This window comes from Hermetia illucens, chromosome 2, assembly GCF_905115235.1.
Source record: "Hermetia illucens chromosome 2, iHerIll2.2.curated.20191125, whole genome shotgun sequence".
In the NCBI taxonomy this organism is placed as follows: Eukaryota; Metazoa; Arthropoda; class Insecta; order Diptera; family Stratiomyidae; genus Hermetia; species Hermetia illucens.
Genome location: NC_051850.1, coordinates 121,754,263 through 121,777,710, shown reverse-complemented (window position 1 = coordinate 121,777,710; position 23,448 = coordinate 121,754,263). Strand labels below are relative to the sequence as shown.

General features: G+C 42.7%; 1 protein-coding gene across 1 annotated transcript; it reads left to right on the top strand.

Moving 5' to 3' along the window:
• Nucleotides 1–5,768: 5,768 nt before the first annotated feature.
• Nucleotides 5,769–6,526, top strand: LOC119649867 (pupal cuticle protein Edg-78E-like). The gene is made up of 2 exons (XM_038052238.1): nt 5,769–5,929; nt 6,095–6,526. The coding sequence occupies exons 1-2, from the start codon at nt 5,918–5,920 to the stop codon at nt 6,449–6,451; spliced, it is 369 nt and encodes a 122-aa protein (XP_037908166.1). The 5' UTR covers nt 5,769–5,917; the 3' UTR covers nt 6,452–6,526.
• The last annotated feature ends 16,922 nt before the right edge of the window (nt 6,527–23,448 follow it).

Below are 23,448 nucleotides of genomic sequence, written 5' to 3'. Positions count from 1 at the left end.
CGTGATATCCCCCTTTTTATGTATGAGACAGATAATGCCTCGTTGCCAATCGTCAGGCATTGATTCGCTGTCCCATACTTTGAGCATCAGTTGATGAACCACTTGGTGTAATTGATCGCCTCCATATTTAACCAATTCGGCTGTAATTCCATCGGCTCTTGGCGACTTATGGTTTTTAAGCGGATGAATTGCACGGACTGTTTCTTTTATTGCTGGCTATGCCACGTGTGAGACTGTGAGACGCCGTACTGCCATAGCCTATTTGTGATAAAGATCAACATGGTTATTATTAGCGATATATAGATGGTGTTATTTAGGCCAAAGATCAAACAGTCCGACCAGCAGGCTGCGAATACCAAGCCATTCAGAAACTCATCAAACACCTAGAACCGAAATGCGTAATAATAAAACTGAAAAGAATCCAAATATACAACTGTTCTGCTTTTGCTACCACTATGCCTGCACAAATATAATAAACGCTGAGAGTTTTAGTCTCGAATGGACAAGAATATAGCCCGAAAATCAAAGCGAGGTGATTTCAACAGATGGACTCTTGGGTAGGGAAGACAAAAAATGAACGTTAGAGGAAGTATTTTGGCCGAAGCATTTGCGAAGCTGGACACACATTCCGAGAAAAGGTGTATACTGAGTCAGATGTATAGTACCTGCCTGCCACGTTCAACGTGTTAGTGCGGCATACTCAACAACTAAGTAGCTCTCATAGAATGCTTGGTGAGTCGCTGAACGACACTCGAGACCGATATATCTCTGGATGGTAAGGTATGCAAGCACACCTAAAAGGGTTAAAGCAGATACAGAACCCACCGTAGATTACCCAATATATCATCAAAAGAGCTGCTCTTTGGTATTCAAGTTTTTAACTGCTGCTGAAACAATAAAATTGCAATGTTACGGACTGCATGCTTCCAGACAAGAAGAGTTTATTAGAGTCTTAGAGGAAAACTCGGTGGCAGTGATCAAGGGGAACCTCGCACTGCCGGAAGAGGCTTCGGTTATCAGCGTTGCTGATGATTTTGCCATGATTGTTACAGCTAAGAACCTGGAGGAGGCAGGAGTTTACCAAACAAAAACGGAGGGAGAGGTAAAATCTTCGCTGACAAAAGAGTGAACTTACCCGGGTTGCGAAAAAGAAGAGCACACTTCATTATGAGCTGCAAAAAAAAACGCTGCCGGAGTGGTAGTTATCATCATCCCCGATGCAGCAACCGGTATCCAGTCTAGGATTGCGCCGAGATTCACCAATTCGACAGCTCCAAAAGCTGTCTAGTATCCTGTCCTACACCATCTAAACCAGGGTCTGCCACGTCTTTTTTTTCTATCATAGATATTATCCTTATAGGCTTTCCATTATTATGATAACTAGCCCGCTCACCGCAACCTATTGAGTCGTATTTTATCTATAATCATAGATGGACAAAAGTTATTTGGAGGATTCTCCTCTCAAATGCGGCTAAAAGCTTGCAATTTTTCTTGCTAAAAATACAAGTCTCCGGGGAATAATGTGTCCGTATCAATGAGAATGTGAAGATCATTTGTCGATGCTTCATTTCCAGTACCTCTGTTAGTTGCAGTTATTCGGGCAGCCATTGCCCCCTTGTTTTACGAATCACTGTTATGGATGGCTGCAGCGTTCGCTCTCACCTGGATGTTTTATCCGAGCTGGGAATACCATATTAAAAGTCCGAGTCTATTTTGCGCACCTTATATGTTCTGTCCGGATAGCTGAGTGGTTAGAGCGCAAGGCTGTCGTACGGAAGGTCGCGGTTCAAATCTCACTGGTGGCAGTGGAATTTGTACCGTGATTTGACGTCGGATACCAGTCGACTCAGCTGTGAATGAGTACCTGAGTCAAATCAGGGTAATAATCTCGGGCGAGCGCAATGCTGACCACATTGCCTCCTAGTGTACCGTAACGGTCTTGAATGAAGTGCTCTAACACACTTCAAGGCCCTGATCCAACATGGATTGTAGCGCCAACGATTATTATTATTATTATATGCTCTGACATTCATCAATGCTGAAAGGTGGCGTGGTCAATCTAGTTGAAAGTGATTCCATCTGGAGAGACCCATGTTAATTTGTGGATCGTTTTCTGCACAAACTAGGTACTTCCAGCAATGATGATCGTTGATAGCAGAAATACAAAAAAAGTCTTGTATATTAACTTAACGTGTTTAATTGAGTTTATTTCGGACATCGGACTTGCATCTCATTGTGGTGTTTACAATGTGGGGAAACTGACTCTTCTACCGATTAACTGCCCTAGTTAACCCTCTAGCAACTCTTAAGGAGTAGATCAATTCAGTAGAAAATAAAGGTAAATAATTCAAGGCAAGGGCCTGCAAGTAATTAGGACCGCCACAGTTGATTATACCGCACTCCATTGTTGTTGGTAGTTTTATGTTAGCTACAGGAGCCGAATACGAGACAGGCTTCATTCCATTGCCCTGCAGAAGGTACCTTTCTCCGGGTCAAGGGTCGCTTTTGTAAAGGCTTAAACGTTAATGAGAATTGTATTTCGAAGCCGTTCGTTTATGTTTTCAAAGCCGATAACAATAGATTTGATATCCTGGCTGGCTAGGGAACCTGGTTCCAGCACATGTTGTACTGGTAGGAAACTGTAATGGCTCCTTTCCAGAAACGAAGGTTCCTTACGTATATGGCCGTCTATAGAGCAGTTATCAAACACATATCAGAAGAAGATGATTGAGGTGAAACTAAGTTGTAGTGAGCATCCAGAGCTTATTTACCATAAGGCAGCTCACTGACTACAATCCATAGGAAATAGTACTTGTCTCAACAATTATATGGAATGATAATAAGCTGCTGAAGGAAGCGTGGAGAGGTTGCGGAAAGCTGAAAGAGCTCAAAATTGAGGGCATTCTGTCTTTGCGTAGGGGGACTAATCTGAAGAAGCGTGAGTATAGGCTGATATGCTGTTTAGATCAGGTGCTTTGTCTTAATGATTTCCACGAATACTATGCCGTAGTTTGCTTTAAATTTTCTTTACTTTTAGGTCACTGCGATCAGAGATATTTAGGAACAACAATTTTCTGCATGAAATTCATACCAAATATAAAAGTTTCACCTTCTATAACTTTGTTAATAATAGTTGCATTTCCTTCAAAGTTAGGTCCTATGTTATCCCATATATAAGTGCCAAATTTTATAGTTGCACCATGAACTTAAGGAGGGGCCTCCGGCTAAATTTCTAAAATATGATAATATAATATTATTAACTTTATTTGTGCAACTATCAGAACGGGATATATTTTGTGGCCTAGATTTCGATTAACTACATCACTGTGATTTTTTTAAGATTTTTCGGTTGGATAGGTTCTAAGAACGAGACCTGCTACACTTTTTGGGGGTCATATTTTGAGCCATCACTCTCTCACGCTTCACTCGATATAAAATATGGGACCAGTTTCGGAAAGTACTAATTGAGCCCTTTCATTTGACATCCCACACAGCCACTTTCTGTGAAAAAAATTGCACCCTCCATTCACATGTATGGGATGCCTCTTTAAATTTAACACAATGGCCCCACTTACTGTATGTAAAGGGAACAACAGGTAATTGCTCTCACCAATTACCTTAAACAAGTCGGGAAACGTAAGCTGGACGCTTCAGGTACGAAAGGTTTTGAGTATTTTTTATATAAAAACATTTGAGTGTGCATTTGTCCCATTAGTACATAGCACGTAATGTATGCATATATTACGTGAGAGTATCCACTTTCGGGTGATAGTGACATTTATAGTCTGGAATTTGCTTAGAAGCGACAGTTTGAGGTATTATCATTTCATGCTCCATGCTATACCACCTGCCTACATTATTGCAATTTCGTGGTGCTAAGATGAACTTAAGGTGAGTTTTGCAGCCAATTATAAAAATTATAGTAATATACTATTATTCACTTTATTTGAACAGATATCGGTATGGAAGGTATTTCGGAGCCCAGGTACCATATAGTGACAACCCCTTGATTTCTTTCAGATTTTTCGGTTGTGTAGTTTTCGAGAACGGGTCCGTTAAATGAATGCACTCCCCAGCCTTTCAACAAAGGTCAAAACTAAGGCTTCGGAAAGTACTAATCGAGACCTTTCATTTGATACCCCACATGACCATATTTGGTGAAAAAAAATGCACACCCCCCTTTTGCATGTATGGGGACCCCCCTCAAATTCCACGTAAAAGGATGTAACCCACTGTATGCATGACCGTTCACAGTTCCCACCTTTTCACTAAATTTGGTGTCAATCGCTGGTAGTCTCTGAGAAAAATACGTATGACGGACAGACAGACATTAAACCGATTTTAAAAGGTTTTGTTTTACACAAATCCTTGAAAGCTAATTGCCAGCTAGATATTCCTCCCCACATCTCGGAATGCCTAGATTAACACGTATATTTATTTGTTTAGGTCATATGGCAACTGAAATTTAAACAGTTGGCAATTCCGGCGGTAGCCTTCCTTGGATTCAGATATTCCTACCTTTGGGTAATTGTCCTCTATATTTCAGAAATGCGTAATACCCGGTAGATAGCTTGTTGTCGAAGGCAAATAGATGAGAAAAGAAAGAGGACTGCAGGAGTGCACATTACGTTTTCGCTAGATTCAAGTTAAGTATCTTAAAAAGGGGGTCGTTTACTAATCGTGCTGAAACTTAATTTCTATGAAGTATCCACACAATATACTTTTACCTTTTGCTTCTTTGTGGAATTTATAAATTATTCAGAAATCGAAGATTGAACCTAATGAAATAGTTTCATTTTGTCGGATACTTTCCCTGAAATTACTATTAACAACTATGGTTCGTTCATAAAAGGTACTCTACGAGTTTACTTCTGTAAATTTATTAAATATAAACCGACGGACACGAGCTAATTTAATGCACCATTTAATGGTTAACTTCTGCTCGAAAAATATATGTAATTATTTTGAATTGCATATTCAAAAACGTTATTTGTGAAAGTTTACAAGTGCCATTCCTGTAGAATTTGTATTTATATTATACCTATAGCAGGACACCCCCAATTAAATTTTGTTGCGAAATCCTTTGCTACTATAGGATTCCAACTTGATAATACCATCTTCAAAGAAATCTTCTTATCAAATGAGTTTCAAATCGTACTATCAACTCGTTCTGCTCTTCGTAAAAGTAAATGGAATATTAGCAGCTTAAACCATTTAGCAAGATACATGTGTGTATATAAAACAAGTATGCAAATAGATCTTCTTCGTGGTTTCTCGATAGATACTCATATCTCTCTTTGACTTTGGAAACGAGTTTAACACTAGAATTACCGTTGCTAGTCCAGAAAATCTAGTGACCTTCAATAGGACTTAATATATTAATATTATAAGCGCTTTCAATTTCGGCGAAGATATTGTGATAATATATAAGACAATAAGAAAAACCGAACGTCTATGACGCTCGTCTCTCTTATTTCTGGTTTCTTGGGTATTCTTATTTTATAGGTTTTCGCGTCCATTATCACTTTTCAACATATTCGTTCAAGGTCGCAATGAAATGATAATCTCTAACAGGCGTATGAAAAGAAGTGAACACCTAGCGAGTGGTTGAAAGTGCATTGTCCTCATTATGCTAGAACACGGTCTATTAGCGAATTTCCAGTGAAGATATGCTCGAAATTTACCGAGACCATGAATAATCAAAGAAGATACATTTGCACATATGTAACTTCTTGGTGAATAGAGATGCCCACTATCCTGAGTATATAGTAATTTGATGCTGATGGCTTACACTATGTGTATCCCCACTGGGAATTTCTCGAAAGGATTGCCGAGTTGCGAAAAACTTGTATAAAAAGACTTCTGGGATCTTTACTCGGCATCAGTTTCATTGGACTTACCGAAGAAATCAAGCAAAATGTTCAAAGCTGTAAGCGTTTTTAGATATATTCCCTTATAGGGATCCACTGGATTCATTATAGTCGATATCGCCTACCATCTCAATAGGGTTCCCTAAGAGATGCTGAACGATATTGCTATAATAATTCCAACCCCTATTAATTGAAAGTGAGTTCTAATAGTTTGTGCTTTCCAGTTCGTTATCGCCGTTATTTTGGGATTAGCTGCCGCTGACCACATCAACAAGGATGCTCAAACCAAGAGCTTCGTCAACGATGTTGCTCCAGACGGTCAATTCCGTTATGGATTCGACACCACCAACGGAATCAACGTCCAAGAAAGTGGAAACGCTGATGCCGTCCAAGGAAACTTCAAATGGGTATCACCTGAAGGCGAAGCCGTAGAAACTGCCTACGTTGCTGATGTCAATGGATACCAACCAACTGGATCCCACATCCCAGTTGCTCCACCAGTACCAGAATACATCGTCCGTGCTTTGGAATGGATCCGCGCTCATCCACAAAAGGAAGAACTAATCAAGTCCCGTTACTAAATTGGCCGAATAATTGATGTTAACACTGGCGTGTTTGTGATAACGAAAGTGGAATAAATTATTGTTGAATCGAAATTACTGACTTTCTTTTGATAGTAGATTAGCATAGCATTTCTAATAAGTCGAAAAGCTTGAAACTAATCCTTTCTTGCGAAAAACTAGAAACTGTTACCAACTAATTAGTTCACATTATACCCTTGGGTTACTTTTCGAAACCATTTGATGCACAACAATTACCACAGACAAAAGATATTTATATCCGGAGTATATAAAACAGAAAACATTTTTCCAGTGGAAGTGATTAACATCTTTTCTGGATGCAGATTACATCATTTATTAATGGGATTCACCTCAAATACTTCGAATATGTCTGCGTAATTACCCGTTACACCGCTTCTTTCGTATTTTAAATAAATAACCATCACAATATATTGCATTTAACAAACCGATCTCGACAGTGTAAGCCCTGCTTTGCTATTATGAAATCAAGTTGAGCTTGGCGTCTTTTGGACCAAATTTTGCGAATTTCTCGTCGGCATCTCAAAAGTTTTGTGGTTTCTTCATGGAAAATATCCAAAGTCTTAAAGTTTCATATCTTGGAAATCGATTGGGTTCACTATTTCAACGAATAACGATTTGTCCAAATGAACCTAAATCTTTGCATGATTACCGACACGTTTCTTCGTTGTCAAATCACATGTCTTTTTGTACAAAGAAATATTTGCTGAATGAATAAAAGAAGCCTAACTGTGTCTCCATTTCCTCAAAGTACTGCGTCTATCTAATCTGCAATCCTAGTCGATGTTAATGCTTTGCAATGGTTCTACATCTTATGTAGGTTTAAAATTTGACCTTCACATATATGGTCTCCATTTATTAATATAATTTTCTTTTACTATCTATTTTGAAGGAGTCAAGGGATTAATCATAATAATTCTTCCCCAACTGATCCCAAACTCGATTGTGAAGACAACGATGGATGACTTCAATTCTTGCTGAAGACTTCATCTTATGGGATAGGTGAGGAAAGTGCAAGAACTTTATTGTGTTGCAGATTACGCACTGCAAAAGCTATCAACACCCCTGCCCATTAATGATATTGCAACGCCATCTTATCGGGTGTAATGGTAAAAGTGGATAAAAAGATCAGGTCGATCATCCTGAGTGGCCGATAACGACCTGGAGGGCAGAGCTATGCCAGAAATCTAAACAAATTGGCTAAGTTGACCGTGAAGGTCCGCCCACAAAGATTGAAGCTCCATCAAAGTGCTCGGTCGACACGTTTTTGCACGCCTCTGTGCTAGCCAGGCTCGGGAATGTAGGGGGGGGGGTCCTTTGAGCGCTTTGATCCCTCATGCTTCATTACTACAAATCAATGTGTCTATTCCGATGCGTGGGTCCGCACCGGATCCCAAAAAAAACATTAATAAGGACTTCGCGACGGCTTATCGAATAGCAACCCGAACGCGAACTAAAATTGGAAAATAAAAGAAAACGGCTCGACCAAGAAACGAAAATCACTCCTTTTCTTCTTCAAGCAAAAAAAAGAAAAACCTCTTCCTGGCCCTCGGCTTTCCGTTTTTCTTGTTCCCTCGCGAAAATCTTTTTCCTCTTCCTTTTCCAAACAAAACGACTTTTACTTTTTTTCCCCAACTGTCACCTCCTCCACTCCTCAGCAAAAAAACCTAAAAAACCAAGCACTTCACTTTTTCTCCATTCCGTTTTTTTTTACTCTGCACCGCTTCGTCTCCTCTTTGTTCTTCTCCTCGCTTCATTTCCCGCTACATAGCCTTCAACTCTCTCTAGGTAATGTTGCGGCAACATGCGCATGCGCCTGCAGATGCGGCAAATCATTCGCCTTTTGTCAAGATCTATTTGCCCGAATGCATTCAATAATGTGCAATCTGCGGCGAACATTAAGGCAATTGCACATTATTAAATGCATTGTTTAAACAAATTAATTAAGAAAGAGCCGAATGAGATTCCGCTCCCGTTGCGCAGCCGCGGTCACTACACGGGACTGGCTTTTTAACTAGACCGAGTTCCCATAATAGAACGGCCAATCGTAGGACAGTTCGAGGTCAATATGATGCCTACGCCAGCTGTTTTGCCACTATCTATAGCAATCGCCTTAGCAGGTTCGTGTAGGAAGCGGTTGAAATGGACTGAGGGAAGGAATTATCAACTGCTCCTGCTAGGAAATTACAACGACGAGAAAGGGCACGCCATTATACCACTACTTGTTGCACTAAATATCCGTCAAGCACTTCCCACCATATCCGCAGCGACACTATTGTGGCCGCGAGTTCCTTTCACTTAAGGGCATCGCAGGAGCTGATGACCAAGAATACAGAAGCAGCACTATCGCGTTTCATTAAGGACGACCGATTTAGTACTCACCGCAGCAGAAATCTGAAATAGAATGAAATGTAAATTCAAAATTCTATACAACTTCAATAACACCGAGAATTCTATCTCAAATTAGTGATAAAATTCAGTCTCGACTTTCTGTTGATATATTGCTCCGGCAACTGCAATCACATGCATATTGTGCTGACATGAATTTTGCGAACACTACCGTAGACAAAGCTCAACGAGCCAAAACTAGCTCGCAGGACTAAAAGGGCCCTGATCTGGATTGGTTACACGATTTCTTCAAATTGATTGCTAAATAGTAGAAATCAGGTCCATAATCTTCCGCAAGCGTCAGTATAAGTTATAGATCGAAAGCGTTGATTGGTACTGATGAAGTGCACAGGAACACAAAAGGAGACGACGCAAAACCCGGCAATGAAAACAAGTCGGGAAACCGGAAGCTGGGCGCTTCAGGTATGAAAGGTTTTGTTTGCTTCTTCTGTGAATATATTTGAGTGTAGAACCATCCCATTTGTACGTAGCCCGTTATGTATATGCATTTAGCATGTCTGACTACCCACTTTAGTGTGATATTGATATTTAGTTGCAGTAAATTCACACTCTAAAGTCAACTTTGATCTACTGTAACTTTGTTACTAACTTTGTTACTTTGTTACTAATAGTATGATTTTGATGATTGGGGATAATATGCTTCATATTATAGTTTATACTACTACCAACTACTCTGGGATTAACTTAAGGGGGTTTTACTCAATTTCCCCAAAAATACTATTATCAACTTAATTTGAACAGATATCGATATGGAGAGTATTTTGAGGCCTGGGCACCATATAAAGGCAGCTTCATGAATTTTTTTCAGATTTTTCGGTTCGGTAGTTTCTGAGAATGGGTCCGTTAAAGAAATCATCACTTCCACCCCTCCCACTCCCCGCCTTTCTAACAAATCTCAAAACTAAGACCGGCTTCGAAAAGTACTAATCGAGACCTTTAATTTGATACCCACATGACTATTCGGTGAAAAAAAATTGAACATGTATGGAGACTCACCTTAAATCTCAACGTAGAAGAATATCACTCACTGCATGTCTGGGCGTGCAAAGTTCCCACCTTCTCACCAAATTTCGTGCCAATCGGTATAGTCGTTTCTGAGAAAAGCGCGTGTGACAAACACACAGACAGACAGACACCGCAGTGCCTCGGTGGTGGACAACTTGGCCACCGTTGCATCTAATACTACAAGTGTTTTAGATTTGGAGAAGGGGGTGTTCAAATGAAGCACAACTCTGCCAAGAACACCAATTGCAAAGGCAAAGAACGATGGGCTAAAAGGAGATAGCTGGCCAAAAAAGGCGATTTCGACACTCATCGGATTTGATCAAGAGGTACTCCAACAGTAGCAAATTGATCCATTCAGGAGAAGCTCATCAATTTTACGATCTCCTCCAATATCAAAGCCGGCAAAAGAGAAAGCTCATGGGAGCTCAGCAACTGGAAAAGGTGAAGGAGTCAGTAAAAGGAGTAATCTGGCCAAGACTCACCGAGAACAGAGCCCTGACCCAGAAAAACTACCTTTTATATAGCTTGGGCCTAAAATAGTTGAGCTTTCGGAATTCATCAAGGACAAGCACAACGTGCACCAAGTCATTAAGAGCATGGTGACAGCCATCAGGGTAGTTTACTATAGGCCACAGGAACCCAAGTGACACCGAAGCACAAAGTCATCGACCTTCGCTCAAGTAAAAGAGTGCGAGACAAAGAGGGGGAAGCTTTGGAGAATCAACAGGCCCCAAAGTGGAAAAAAGGGGTCTTGATCAGTCCAACAAACGGAACTAAAAGTTCAAAAGGGCCCAAAGTACTAAATGTAAGAAAGGAAGCTAGCGAGCTGAAACTGAAAGAAAATAAGAACGATGGTTGGACTAAGGTCGTGAATAAAAAAAGAAATAAGAAACCAAAGGTGCGGATTCGCCGGGAGGCAATTGTAATCTCCAGCAGAGGACATCTAACGTATACGGAGATACTGAAAAAGGTGAAATCTGACCCCGACCTAAAAGACCTAGGCGGAAATGTCAGCAAAATCCGGAGGACCCAGAAAGGGAATCTCATATTTGAGCTGAGAAAATCCAGTCTGGGAAAAACTGACGGCTTTCGTAACCAAGTTATAAACTCACTTGGGGAGAAGGAGGTTCGTTCCCAAAAACATGAAGTCTATATACCGTGCAAAGATCTCGATGAGGTAACATCCAGAGAAGAGATCTGCACTGCCTTGAAGGATGTAATGACATGGGTGGTTATAGGAGATCAGGTCGATCATCCTGAGTGGGCGATAACGACCTAGAGGGCAGAGCTATCCCAAAAATCTAAACAAATTGGCTAAATTGACCGTGAAGGTCCGCCCACAAAGATTGAAGCTCCATCAAAGTGCTCGGTCGACACGTTCTTGCACGCTTTTGTGCTAGCCAGGCTCGGGAATGTGAGGGGGTCCTTTGAGCGCTTTGATCCCTCACGCTTCATTACTGAAAACAACGTATCTATTCCGATGCGTGGGTCCGCACCGGATGCTAAAATAGACGTTAAATAGGATTTCGTGACGGCCTATTGAATGATAAACAGAACGCGTACTAAATTGGAAAAAAGAAAGGAAAAGAAAAAAAAAACGGCTCGACCGCGCGCGTGGAGCGTGTGAGAATATCCACTTCCGGATGATATTGAGATTCATAGTCTTGAATTTGCAAAGAAGCAACAACTTTGACGTATTATAACTTTGTTAGTAATAGTGCGATTTCCACCAAACTTGGTGAGATCCCGCTCTATATTATACCCTATATTGTCGAGAAATTTCGTAGTGCTAGGATAAACTTAAGGGGGGTTTTGCAGTCAATTACTAAAAATTATAGTAATATACTATTATTAACTTTATTTATACAGATATCAGTATGGAAGGTATTTCGGAGCCCAGGCACCATATAGTGGCAGCCTCCTGTTTTTTTTCAGATTTTTCGGTTTGGTAGTTTCTGAGAATGGCCCCCTTAAAGGAATGATCACTTTCAACCCCCCGCACTCCCCACCTTTCCAATAAATGTCAAAACTAAGACCGGCTTCGAAAAGTACTAATCGAGAGCTTTAATTTGATATCCCACATAACTATATTTGATGAAAGAAAAATGTACCCCCCTTAAATTCATCGCAAAAGGATGTAACTCCCTGTATTCGTGAGCGTTCACAGTTCCCACCTTTCTACCAAATTTGGTGTCAATCGCTATAACCATTTCCGAGAAAAATGCGTGTGATGGACAGACAGACAGACAGGCAGACAGATGGACATACAGACAGACAGACAGACAGACAGAAAATAAAAAATAAGAAAATAATAAAAAAAAATAAAAACAATAACTCACCCAGGTCGTCACTCCGAGCTCGGATTGATGCTGGTGTACAAATTCTAAAAAAAATTTTATAAAAAAAAACAATTCTATAAAAAAATTAATTCATCCTTATCAATTTATGTTACGCTAACTTGATGATTCGTTCTTGGACAAAATATGAACCACTGGGATCCAGCAGGCGTATTGCTTAAATTCTTACAGAAACGATCAATATATTATGCTAGAATCCGCACGTTTCTTAGCTGTTCAAAATCTGTTTCCACAACATTTGAAAATCACAACCAATCCCGTCACACAAAGCAAAGCACTACTTTCTTCTGCCGCTTCATTCGCTTTCACAAGAAACCAAACTCCTCAAAAGAAAAACTTCTCCTCCTACGCACCGCTTCACTCGCTTCCACAGTCTCACTTCGCGGCTGTTCCCGGTGCTCCTCCAACCTTCCACTCCCCGTTCTTTTTTCCTGCACCGCTTCACTTCGCGCTACATAGCCTTTCTCACTCCTAGGCAATGCTGCGGCAACATGCGCATGCGCCTGCGGATGCGGCAAATCATTCGCCTCTTGTCAAGATCAATTCGCCCGAATGCATTCAATAATGTGCAATCTGCGGCGAACATTAAGGCACATTATTAAATGCATTGTTTAAACAAATTAATTAAGAAAGAGCCGAATGAGATTCCGCAGCCGCGGTCACTGTAAGGAACAATTCAAGTTGGAGGAATTCAGGGAAGAATCTATCGTGAGCCTAAGAAAAGCTTTTGGCCGTACTCAAAGGGCCACAATGCCACTGCCAGTGGAGTCAGCGCAGATGTTGTTGGGCATGGGGAAGGTTCGGATTGCATGGGTTGTTTCCCGACTAAGGGAACAGATCTCTTTAAAAAGGTGCTTCAAATGCCTAATGCTTGGACACTTCGCGAAGGCATGCACTAGCGGCATCGATCGGTCCGATCGATGTCGAAGGTGTGGAGAAAAAGGTCATATTGCTAAGGTGTGCAATAGAGACCCCAAATGCATTTTGTGCGAAGAAAAGGAGGGAAGGGATAACCGGCATATTACCGGAAGTGGTAAATGCCCAGAATTTAGGAAAGGCGTTAACTGCTGTGAAAAACTGAGGTTAATACAAATAAACCTTAATCATTGCAGGGTCGCACAAGATTTGCTTGCGCAGACCACTTACGAATCCGCGATGGAGGTTGCTACCATTAGTGAACCGTGCAGAAATCTCTACGGTGGTATATGGGTCACAGATTCGGCTGTTGAAGCGGCGATATGGACGTGCGGTCGTCAAGCCATACAATATAGCATGCGTCAGGCGGCTAGTGGCTTTGTGTGAGCAAAAATAAGCGGTGTATTCGTATACAGCTGTTACGCTCCACCGAGCCTCACACTTCCTGAGTTTGTTAAACGATCCTGTTCACGACGCAAGGGGACGAGGTCCAAAGGTGATAACCGATGACTTTAATTATAAACACTTATCGGAAAGGGGGAACTGGTTCAATTGTAGATTTGACTTTTGTCAGCCCTGCGTTAGCACGTGACATGTCCTGGCAAGTTAGCGAGGACTTCACGTACAGCAACCACCAGGCAATCATCTTTGAACTAAGGACCGAGCCACAAGGCAGGAGACCCGCACCCCGGAAGCCGAAGTTCAGAAGAACACCAGGATGGTCTGCCAAAGCGATGGATGAGTAAACATTCATGGAGGTGTGGCTCCATAGAGAGATAGAGCTCACCATGCCACTCAGAGCATCTCTAAAACATGTGACGCGTCGATGCCTAGGAGATGTTCATTCCCTACTAGAAGACCCAATTATTGGTAGAATAGTGAACTTGCCAGCCTTCGATCGATTTGCCACAGAACCACACGAACGGCTCAGAGGGCAATAGGTAGGATCGATCAAGGGCAAAAGGAGCATGCCTATAGGCAAGTTCACAAGAACTTCAAGCTCGCCATCCAGCGGAGGAAGAGGGAATGTTTTAAGGAGCTCTGTTCGGGAGCGACCCTAAATCCGTGGGGTAGCTCCTATAAAATCTTGAGAGGACGATTCAGAGGCCGATCGTCTCCGCAGATCACGTGCCCTATGCTCTTGTTGAAAATAATCCAAAGGTTATTTCCCCAGCAAGAGGGGGGTACTAACAACTTCCAGCGCCCCCTGTGACGCCCATTCCACCAGTCATCAGCGACGAGCTGATAGAGATCTGCAGTCGAATAGGCGACGTAAAGCCCCGGGTCTTGACGGAATGCCAAATAAGGTCCTCAAACCTGGCGTCAAATGTAAACCGGATATGTTCGCGGAGCTGTTCGAAACGTGCATTTCCGAGGGTATCTTTCCTGCACCATGGAAGCGGCAGAAGCTGGTGCTGTTGCCTAAGGCTGGCAAACCTCCAGGGGAACCGTCCTCTTATAGACCCATATGCCTTCTAGACACTATGGGGAAAATGTTGTCATTTATCATTGTCATTTATAATATATTACTTCCACTCGTCGAGAGCCAAAGGGGCCCTTCAGATAAGCAGTATGGGTTACTGTTGGGTAAAGCTAGATCAACCATTGATGCGATCAAAATGGTTACTGGCTTGGCCGAAAATGCAATTCACGGAAGGGGTTCTACCAGTGAATATTGCGGGGTGATAACCCTGGATGTGGGGAATTCATATAACTCGGCCAATTGGAACCTTATCCGGAAGTCTCTGGCAACGATTGGTGTTCCCACCTACCTCGCCGCTATTATCGATAGCTACTTGAAAGAGCGGACACTCTGGTATAATACCGATGATGGACAAAAGAGTACGTGAACTCTATCATGCTGTATGCAGTCCCAGTTTGGGGAAAAGCACTGCAGGTTTTAGGCGATACATATAAACTGAGTACGGTTTACAGAAAAACATCCCTAAGGGTGTGTTCTGCCTTCAGGACCGTCTCAGAAGTCATCTCGGGAATGATACCGATTGACATCCTGGCAACCGAAATGATGAACATTTATAACACCAGGTCCATCTCCCCCTTATCTCAGTTGAAAAAAGCCGAAAGGGAGAGATCCATAAGCAGATGGCAACAGCGATAGGACCAGTCAGAAAAGAGTCGTTGGACTTACAGGTTGATCCCTTCCATCGGGGAGTGGCTGGAGAGAAAGCATGGGGAGATCAATTATAATCTCACTCAGTTTCTCACCGGCCATGGAGGATATCGTCAATACCTATACATGTTTAAATTGGACACTTCGCCTAATTGTCCAAACTGCGACGGGGTCCCAGAGGACCCAGTGCACATATCCTTCCAATGTTCTAGGTTCGTGGAAGAAAGAAGGAACCTAGGTGAAGTGCTATCACTGGAAAATGTTGTCCGGAGAATGGTAGCCTGTCAGGAAGGCTGTGATGCGATCAATTCCATGATTGCTGTAATCCAGGAAAAACTGCGAAAAGCAGAAGAAGTGAGGAAGGCGAAAAAAAAACAAAGGTAGACCGATTTGAATAAGGTTTTGTTTTGCAAACAAAATCTTAAAAAGGAAGCACTTTGCGGATTTTCTCAGTGTGGTGGCTATAGAGAACATTAGCTGCTAGCTAGCTAGCCGATATTCTATTTTGATATAAGGCTAATGTATAAGCATTCCAAAAGAGGTTCTGGACAGGACCGGCTTCTTGGAGAAGAGCCACTATGAGGCGGTACGTCGACTCACATAGCCTGCATAAAATTATTAATGACAACGGGATGCGGTATGTATGTATGTATTGGTAGTTGTATTCAATATCGCAAGAAATGGTTGTTACAAGTTCTTGGCTAAGAGAATGCCGCCGGTTTTTAGACCTGATGATTGTCAGAATATATATTTTGGAGCCAGTGTTTCCTCGGATCACTATCTTGTTGGCGTAGTGTTCAAGGCTCGAACAACAACCTCACCTTGAAGTCCTACAAACATTTTGGCCCACAGTCACCAAAAAATCGGAACGACTGGTTCGACGAAGAATTCTACATACCAGGCAGTACATCAACCTCTTAGAACGCGGGTACGCGCAGAGAGCTATCACGAAGTCAGTTGAGCGGAGAAGTGACTTCATGAAGAGAAAAGGGATGACAGTAAGAATCAAAAGATTTGCAAACTCGAGAAATACAGTCGCGGAAGTTCTATGAACGAGTCAGCAGGATGAAGTCATATTCACCACAGTGCACATCCTACCGACGCAAAATGGGAAATCTGATCTCCGGCAGTACGGGCATATTGGATGAGCTGTTCAACAATTAGAATATCGGCGGATTAGAGCTCCTGCCAATTGAAAATGATGGACAGATGCCGTCAACATCAAACATAGTGGAAACGACTCGTGCAATTTACTGGCTTAAGAATCATTAATCACCTGGAGTCGACGCAACTACAGCGGAACAAAGGTTCATCAATTTACGCTCAAAGTTTAGGACAGTGAGTCAATACTTCATACGCATCGAATATCATCCGCCCATTGCAAACAAGTTTCACTTCAGTTAAATCAGCAACATATCCCATTTCTCTTGGGTGACAATCGATGAAAAACTGTTGGAATATGGGCATCAGTTGCACAATCTTTACATTGATTTCAAATTCACCTATGATACCCCTGTGAGTTGGGGCTTAAGAATCCACTCAAAATCATCCTTGCTTGCGGTAAGAGGCGACTAAAAGAGATAGAAATTTGTAGGCTAACAACCTGCAAATTTTTGAACTTTACTGCTACCGGAACGTCAACAACGGCTTGGATAGGAATTGACCTCACGGAAACGACCTCTGACTATCGAAAACGGACTGTGATTTGTTTCTGGAATGTGTGCACGTTCTCAGAATGCTCGTTTTCTCCAACATAAGCGGCAATTCCAGCGATATACGTTGGACATTCTGGGTCTAAGCGCAATAAGATGGTGGGACACTGGAAAATACTCTTCTCCCTCTTGCGGCAATGTGCTTCTGTGTTCTGGGAAGCTAAGTGGTAGCAGACCTGAATCAGATATCGGGGTGCTTCTGGCTTCAACTGTAAGGTGCGGTCACTTGACCTGGGATCCGGTTTCTGACAGACTTCTAACTGGAAGATTCCAATCCAGGCTAAGGAGCATCACAGTTATACAATGCTACACGACTACGATATAGTAGAGAAGGATGATTTCTACAAGCAATTAAATTCAGTTCAGGGGAGGCTTCCTAAAGGTAGCATTCTAATCGTAATGGGTGATCTGAACGCCAAGGTGGGATCTGACAATATCTTGATCGCACATGCTATGGAAATGAAGGAAGGTTCGTGGATTTCTTCGCATCCTTCGAGGACAGAGCCTGCCATAAGGTCAGTTGAGCTTCAACTGACTGACGCCGTACAAGCAATCAGATCAACCATTTCGTGATCAGCAGTCGATTTAGGAGTTGTCTCCTCGACGTGCGGAACAAGAGAGGCGTTGACATCGGTCTTAAAAGGGATCACCATCTGATATTCGCTTATGTTCGCTTGCGTGTTGCGTCCGTCACTTCTCGTGGAGTTAGAAGGCTGCGACCCCCTAAGTTCAACATCCACTTGAATAATCTAGGGGTTGCTCGATATTGGGAGAGCTATTTTGTTGGGCAAGTAGGAGATATACTGTGTAACCCGTCTGGATAAACGCTGGCCCGTCATCTTTCGATGATGAACAACTGAACAGGTGGAAGGAACATTTCACCACGGAGCAGGTTGGTTTCCGCTCAGAATCCTTCTGCATTGACCATATCAACACGGATCATTTTAGAATAGTGTGCAACGTTTAGATTTTCGCTGCACTTGCCCTTCATCGATTTCGAGAAAGGTTTCGATAGCTTGAACAGGAAGTGCACCTGAAGTGCTCTACGTAGGTAGGGCATTACAGGGAATTATCAGAAAGACGAGTCAAGTGCCACACTAAGGTAAAATCTAGGAGGATTTTCAGGTCCAGAGGGGAGTCCGCCAGGATTGCATCCTGCCATCGATATTATTTGTTCTTGTTATCGATGACGTTCTTCATGCTGCCTTGTCCATCTGCTTGTTCTCTCACCCGGTCGAGGACCTTAGTGACATGGCTTTGGATTTGAAAAGAGAGGCAAATAGAGCTGGACTGAAGATAAACACCAACAAAAGCAAGGGTCATCGCGCTCTCCCTTTCTACATTAATGAGCAGGGCATCGAAAGCGTTGGTCCGACACTATCTCAATCGAAAAGCTTGATTGGTGCACAAGTCTGCCACTGGTAGGCACTGTAATCGGAAGCGAGAAATGGCAGTGTATAGGTCACACATTAAGAAGGCGCGACAATTGAATTGCGAGCTACGCCATACAGTGAAATCCACTCTTCCAAGATAGCCGAGGGGTGGGTCGCCCCAATGATACTTGGTCCAGTAGAGAGGGGACTGTAAGTGTCTCGGGGGAGCTGAAGCGCATTTCGGGTAACCGCGGGCGATGGCTCATAGGGGCGGTTGAAGCGCAATGCCCCACCAAGGGGTGAAGGGCAACCATATATGAAAAGTCAAGGTAAAACTGTATATGGCCATGAAAGAATTCTATATCTCAACTAAATTAATAAGACTGGCTAAGCTGGTTGTGACCAGTGTGTGAAACCAGATCACTCTCGAGACCTTTCCCATCAACAACGGTATAAGAGAAGGGAATACCGTATCATACAAGCTATGTCTTCTGTCTCCCCAAAGCTCATTTTTCATAGTACTACCCCACGTTGAAAGGCGGCAACATTCTCCCTAATGCCTCAACAACGAACGGAACGGAGAACAAATCGAAATACCGGAAATCGGGCCCTCCAGATGAAAAGGTTTTGTGTTCATCTTATTCTTTCAAGGTGTTTCTTTTCGAAGATAGCTACAAATTCAAAATATTTGTTCATATATTTCCCGACTTTCAGATACACTCGTATATATATATTGAAGACATAAATGTTCATCCTAAACAAATATTGCCTATTACCGCATACTGATGAGCACCATACATGTATATATATATAAGCACATCCCTATTAAAATTGATAGCAGGAATCTGAATATTTCCATTTTACTGCATACACCAAAGCATATATATGTACATGTATAAGAACAAAAATTGAATAGCGTTGATACTAGTGTAGATATATATCCGTCTGGGCGGAATACTACCCGCAAACAATCATTGGAGCTGATTGGTTTCTATCGCAGGTTGGAGGCGATGTAATTAGACGCTGCTCCGCACCTTCACCTTGAGCAGCAGCGTAAGTGAAACTGCTCACAGTCGTCATTGGGCTCTATTTTTGTTTAATTCAAAACCCGACAAGGGTAGGAATTATTGTTCGAAATATATTACTTTTTGTTTAGCGATGAGTTTTCCTGAACACGCATATATCATGAAGAGCGAAGCGGAGCGAGCTGCTCCTCAAAGTAGTGCGAGCCGCCAGAGATTCTCGCAAAATTTGGTAATGATAACTCCAGCCGGTTCGGATTAAATCTCGTGTGATAGACGGATAGGTAGACAGCCGACCTATGGGGAAGTACATATAAGGCAGTTATGGCGTTACTAAAGGGTGATTTGTTACGGGATAACATCAGTACTCTCTCAGCACATGCTTGAAGTGAATGAAATCTACACACTCTCCAGATAGCTGTCGATGAAATCCCCGAGGTAACCATTGAAGAAGTCCTGGAAGCCACGAAAAAAATTGTCAAAAATAAAGATCCCAATTTAGATGGCATTCTAAATAAAGCTCTGGTAGTGGCCGTCAAAACAGTTCCAAAGTGGTTTGGGACTTTATCGGAAAAGTGAAGGAAGCAGCAGCAGCTTATCCTAATCTCGAAGCCAAATAAAGCTTCGGGCGTTCGTTCGTCTTATCGGCGTATATGGCTATTAAACGGCATCGGCACATTTTTCGAAAGGAATATCTTTAATAGGCTTGTGCTGATCACAGTCAGACAGATATTCCGAAGGCAAGATTTACTGTCAATGCGATCGGAAGGGCCTATTGTGTTACGACTCGGATGATGGACCTAAGATGTGTAGAACAACCTGTGGGATTCCACAACAATTGGTCCTTGGTGCTCCCCAGCGGACAATAATGTATGACGGAATTTTGAAGTTGCAGCTGCTCAAAGGAGTGACAATCATTGACTTCGCAGACACCATTGGAGTGACTATCGTGGCATAAGATATTGAGGAGGTCGAAGTGGCAGAGCATAAAACCAAGGTAGTTTTTATCTCAAAGCGAAGGAGGCAAACGTCGTTTAAAGATCAGAATTGGTAAAAAGTCCCATACTGAGCATTGCGATCCTTAAATGCTTCAAACCAATTTGCCTCTTCCATATTCAAAACAATGAAGAAGGTCGTAGACAACTGCACATATATTAAAACTGATGTTCTAATGCACAATTCCCCACATCAGTATCAACACGCTTACCGGGCAGAGCGGTCAACCGAAACCGCCCTGCATTAGCTAACGAATGTTTCATGGGATGCCATACAAACAAAAGAAATAGCACCGTGTGCGTTCTTGACCATCAAAGGAGTGTTCCACAATACATCGCACACAGAGATACAAGATGCCCTGATTTGCGAGGGAGTGAGAAAAACCCCGGCCTTGTCAAAAAGCAGAATACTATAGAGTAGGCAAATAGAAATACCGACAAGTACAAATTCAAATTTTATGAACAATAGTTAAGGTTTTTCACAGGGTAGGGAACTATCACCGTTTATGTAGAGTATGGCAGTTGATGAGCTCCTAGAGGAGCTAATAAATATTGGTATACAAGTCCAGCGTTACGCTGACGACTCTGTTTTAATCTGTAGGGGCAAATACGAAGATAACCAATGCAGTAGGATCCAAACTGGTCAAAGAAGGATCAATCCAACCAAAGCTACCATTCAGTATGAAGCGTAAGCTTGATCATCTGAGAACCATTCGGTTACATGGTATGGAGAATAAACAAGAAATAGGGATCGGAAATTTGGGAATTACACTAGACCAGAAATTACTCTGGAAGACGCATCCTGAAAACATATATGAGCAAGTTACAAGGGCTCCGATGAATTGCGGGTCCATAGCAGGGAACAAATAGGGTTACACCTCGAAGATATTAATTAAACTGTAAAGCCAATGATTACCGATGGGGTAGAATGAACTGAACCCAGCACAGTAGAAAGGAAGTTACAAAAACTTCAAAGACTGGCTTGTGTGAGTGTCAGTGGGGAACATGTATAAAGGCTCTTCTGAGATTAACTCACGTTGAAATACTTGGAAGTAGGGAATATTTTGAAATTCCTGTTGATTTTAGGCTTTTTTTTATACGTTGGAAGGTGGAAAGGTTCAAAGCCTACCGCTGGCTTCTGCCATACGGTTATGTGAGACTTTTACTCACTAAAACCACCTCTTTCTCCTTCGCTTACCCCGCGGGACTGCGATTTCGGTATTACATCGCGGGGCAGGATCAGTTATCAACTGCAGCTTCTGTCGTTATTTGTCAGCATGCGGTCCACGATATTCTCGGGTGTCAACCGTGCCTCGGCGTTAATTTCCGCCTCCGCTCTGTGTGCAGCGAACCGCGGGCAGTTAAAAACAACATGCTCCGTATCTTCCGGAATCATCACGCATGTTGGGCAATACGGGGAGTCGTCACGCCCGAAGCGGTAAAGGTATGCACGGTACCCTCCGTGTCCGCTTAGGAATTGAGTTAAGTGGTAACTAACCTCGCCGTGTCTTCGCTTGATCCCTTTAGAGACATCTGGAATAATCCTGTGTGTCCAGCGTCCTTTAGGTGAATCATCCCACCTTTTCTGTCATTCCAAAATAGAATCACTTCGTGCCAATTGCCGATGATTTGTATAAGACTCACCGATTGCATATGATGGGTCATACAGGCGTCGACCCTCATTCGCCAAGATGTCGATGGGGATCATGCCGGCTATCACACAAGCTGCTTCATCTGAAGTTGTACGGTAAGCGCATGACGTACGTAATGCGCTCAATCGGTATGGGGCTGCGATTTTTCTTCTGTTTGCTTCCACCTTCAAAGACGATGCCCAGACTGGAGCTGCATAAAGCAAGATGGAGCTAACAACTCTCGAGATCAGGAGCCGACGGCTTTGCCTAGGACCACCTATATTTGGCAACATTCTTGCCAACAATGTAGCCACTCCCTTGGTTGCTAAATTTTCAAGATGAGACTTGAATTTCAGTCTTTGGTCAACCATAACTCCTAGGTATTTAAGCGTTGGCTGCGACTGTATTATGTGGTCTCCAATCCTGATCTTTATCGACGTCTGCTTCCTTCGCTTTGTAATCAAAACTACCTCGGTTTTATGCTCCGCGAGTGTCAGACCAGCGTCCTCTAGCCAAGACCTGATTTCAAAAATTGCCTCGTTTGTAAGTACCTCGATCTCATCAATGTCTTAATAATAATAATAATCGTCCGAATCGTAACATAATATCCTCTCCCGAAGAAATTCCATGACTATGTGCATCAGATATTTAGGAGCGCCCAATTTGGTTAAAGCCGCAATTATTTTGTTCCATTTTGCCGTATTAAAGGCATTCTTCACAACCGCGCAAGATTTATTGGCCTCCATTGCTTTTTCCGCAATTTCCGTCACCGTGCTGATGGCATTGACAGTAGATTTTGCCTTTCGGAATCCCAACTGCCTGCCTGAGAGACCACCCTCCCTTTCTGTGATTGGTACAAGCCTATTGAAGATGACCCGTTCGAAAAGTTTGCCGATGCCGTTTAGCAGGCATATAGGTCTATAAGGCGAAGGATCACCCAAGGTTTATTTGGCTTCGGGATCAGCACAAGCTTCTGTTTCCACCACTCTTCCGGGAAACTCCCATCTATGAGGCACGTGGTAAATGTTTCAGAGAACCACCTTGGAACTGTCTTGACGGCCACTGTCAGTGCTTTATTCGGAATGCCGTCTAAACCTGGGGCTTTATTTTCGGCAATCTTCTTCGCGGCTTCCAAGACTTCTTTCGTGGTCACCTCGGGAATTTCACCGGGATCTACCTGGACAGTGGGTAGGTTCGACTGAGTTGAAACGTATGGGAAGAGAGTGCTAATGATTTCCCGCAGCAAATCAGAGTTGGTGATCGGCGGTGAGCGCTTTCCCTTGATTATTGCCATAAGTGCCTTGTATGCACCTCCCCATGGGTCGAAGTCCGCTTCCTTGCATAACCTCTTGAAGTGTTCAGTTTTACTTCTAGAGATGGCTGCTTGCAATGTTTTCCTCGCCTTCTTATATTGGTTGTGCAACTCTTC